General features: G+C 34.7%; 1 protein-coding gene across 1 annotated transcript; it reads right to left on the bottom strand.

Moving 5' to 3' along the window:
• Positions 1–536: 536 nt before the first annotated feature.
• On the bottom strand, positions 537–1,709 carry LOC111880493 (uncharacterized). The gene is made up of 4 exons (XM_023876922.1): positions 1,638–1,709; positions 1,546–1,557; positions 1,379–1,388; positions 537–1,024 (listed from the first exon to the last, which is right to left on the bottom strand). The coding sequence occupies exons 1-4, from the start codon at positions 1,707–1,709 to the stop codon at positions 537–539; spliced, it is 582 nt and encodes a 193-aa protein (XP_023732690.1).
• Positions 1,710–2,515: the final 806 nt, after the last annotated feature.

Genomic DNA, 2,515 nt, shown 5'->3' with positions numbered 1-2,515 from the left:
TTTTTATCAAGTTCATAAATCGTTTGCTAATTTGATAAACAATTTATTAATGCATGGTTATACAAATAAAACCAACTAAGATATGCAATCCGAATACATTTGCACAAATTAAGACTCGACATTTTGATTCTAGCGTATGTTACAATATCAGAGATTTAGTGAAATTTTTAGATAATTTAAAAATACATGACACCATACTCATAAAATGTACAAAAAATGAGCAAATAAGTTATAACTGTTATGTGTAGAAATTAATATTCTCTTAAGTGTGATGTCAATACTTGATAATCAATAAACAATCAACTTTAAGTTTTTTTTTTGGAACCGACAATTTTATTAAAAGACAACCCCCTAACAAGAAGCTAGAGGGAGCCAAAGATACAAAACAACATCAATTACATAAAATAAAAAGGAGACTTAAGCCATTCCCCCATACATAGTTTCCTTTCCCATACCTATGTTTGATCCAAACATGGACCATTGATCTAACTCCTTCAAACACCAATTCTGGGGAGATGAATTTTGAGTTAAAGATTCTATCGTTCCTCGCTCGCCATATACCCCATAGTGCCCTCTATGACTGAGAGTAATGTTGATCTGCGGTTTGGGCATTTCCAAGTCATTGCAATATAAGTTAGCATCTCCTTTATACTAGGAAATATCATTGGTGTGATACCACACCATTCCCAGATCCGGTTCCATAGATCAGCAGCAAATGGGCATTTAAGGAGCAAATGGTCTGCTGATTCCATTCCTGAGACGCAAGCACTGCATTGTGTAGAATGAACATGTACCCCTCTTTGATCAAGAGCAACCGCAGTTGGAATGCGGTCCATTCTTGCTCTCCATATAAAACAATTTACTTTGTTTGGAATCCACTTGCTCCATTGAAATACACCATCTGGAATCATATGAGTTGCACGATCAATCCTCATCCTTAAGGCTGTCACGCAGAATTGGTCGTCAATTTGAAAGTCCGATTCCCATCCAATTTCCGTTTGATTCCTTCGGATAACATCAGAACCTGCAATATTCAATTTATCAAATAGGTCGTCTTTTAAAAGAAAAAAATTTGATAAACTATTAACTTTAACGATAAACCATTCAATCATACTTATTGGTAATAATGGAGTTTTTGGAACCATTTAGGTTTATAAATGAAACTAGGTTATAACCCGTATACAACACGATTCTACAATGTAAAACAACATAACGATTATAAAAATCGTAATCATTAATCATAAATTTGTAAACAGGTAAAAAATAAATTTGCAAATAGTTAAGAAGGTACATCAATAATATTAAAAATGAAAAACATGAAGTTAGTATATCACACAAATAGTCCATGTCAAAAATATTACATGAATGGTCAATTTACCAATTATACCCTTTTTAAATTAATAAAGAATAAAAAAGTAAGTTGCTATTAGCTTGCATATTAATCAAAAGTAGCAATAAGGTTGAGTTATACGTCTAACTTCATAACCAAAAAAAAAAAATGGTGCCACCTCAGTGCCATGTTAACACCATTTCCCTATCACTTACCTTAGAAAATACCTACCACTCCATTTATAGTAGATCACAGGAAAAAGAGAATTCCGTCCCCCTCTTCATGAGGAAGAAGGGTCCTTTTATACCTGTTCGAGAAGCGTGTCCCTCAATTGATTCTGTTGAGCATTCCCTCGTGAGGTGCGATGTGGCGGGCCCATATTAGAGAGTCATCCATCACGTATTTTGCCTCATTCCCTCATTGGCTAGAAGGAGATCTTTTAATTGTTATGAAGATCGTGGCTATCGTCTAATGGGCAAGTGAGACTCGCTGATTGGTCCCACGCTTGCCGAGATATAACTTCCTATAGAAGGGGTTAAGGCACAACTCTGCACCTTAACCGCCATATCAGTGATCTTCGCGTTGGCGAAGGCCCGAACTTGGCTTTAGACTAGGTTCTGACCAGGCCAAACCCGATGTTAGTTTGACTTCTTCTTTTTTGACGGTCTCCCTGAGGAATATGTTAACAGACACGTAGCATTAAGATGGAGAACAAATTATACAAATGGTCCTTAAGGTTTTGTTTTTTTCTCTAAAGTTGTCTCTACGAAACGTTTTTCCCTCAGATGATACCTACAGAGCAAACCTTGCACACAAAAGACTCCTATGACTAACTTTGCTAACAGATTTTGTTAAATTTTGTGAAATGACAAAAATACCCTTTGTTTTATGCACATAGATGGTTCTCTCTCTGTCTCTCTCTCTCTCCTTGTTTTTCTTTAATCTTTACGGTATCAAAGCATCATAATGCATGCACATATTCGATTATAGTTTTAGATTAATATTATAGATTCAATTTCATCTTCATCAAATATGTTTTTAGATCTTTCAGAAGCAACAATATACTTTCGGATTAAGAACATCAACATCAAGTTTCGATTAATTTTTTTAGATTCTCATTTTTCAAATTCACTAGAGTAAAGATCTTATTATAAGAACGTCTATTGCTCATTTTTCTTAGTAACA

The sequence above is a fragment of the Lactuca sativa genome, chromosome 4 (genome assembly GCF_002870075.4).
Source record: "Lactuca sativa cultivar Salinas chromosome 4, Lsat_Salinas_v11, whole genome shotgun sequence".
In the NCBI taxonomy this organism is placed as follows: Eukaryota; Viridiplantae; Streptophyta; class Magnoliopsida; order Asterales; family Asteraceae; genus Lactuca; species Lactuca sativa.
Note: the sequence above shows the minus strand (reverse complement) of the source record. Positions and strands in the feature narration are given on the sequence as shown.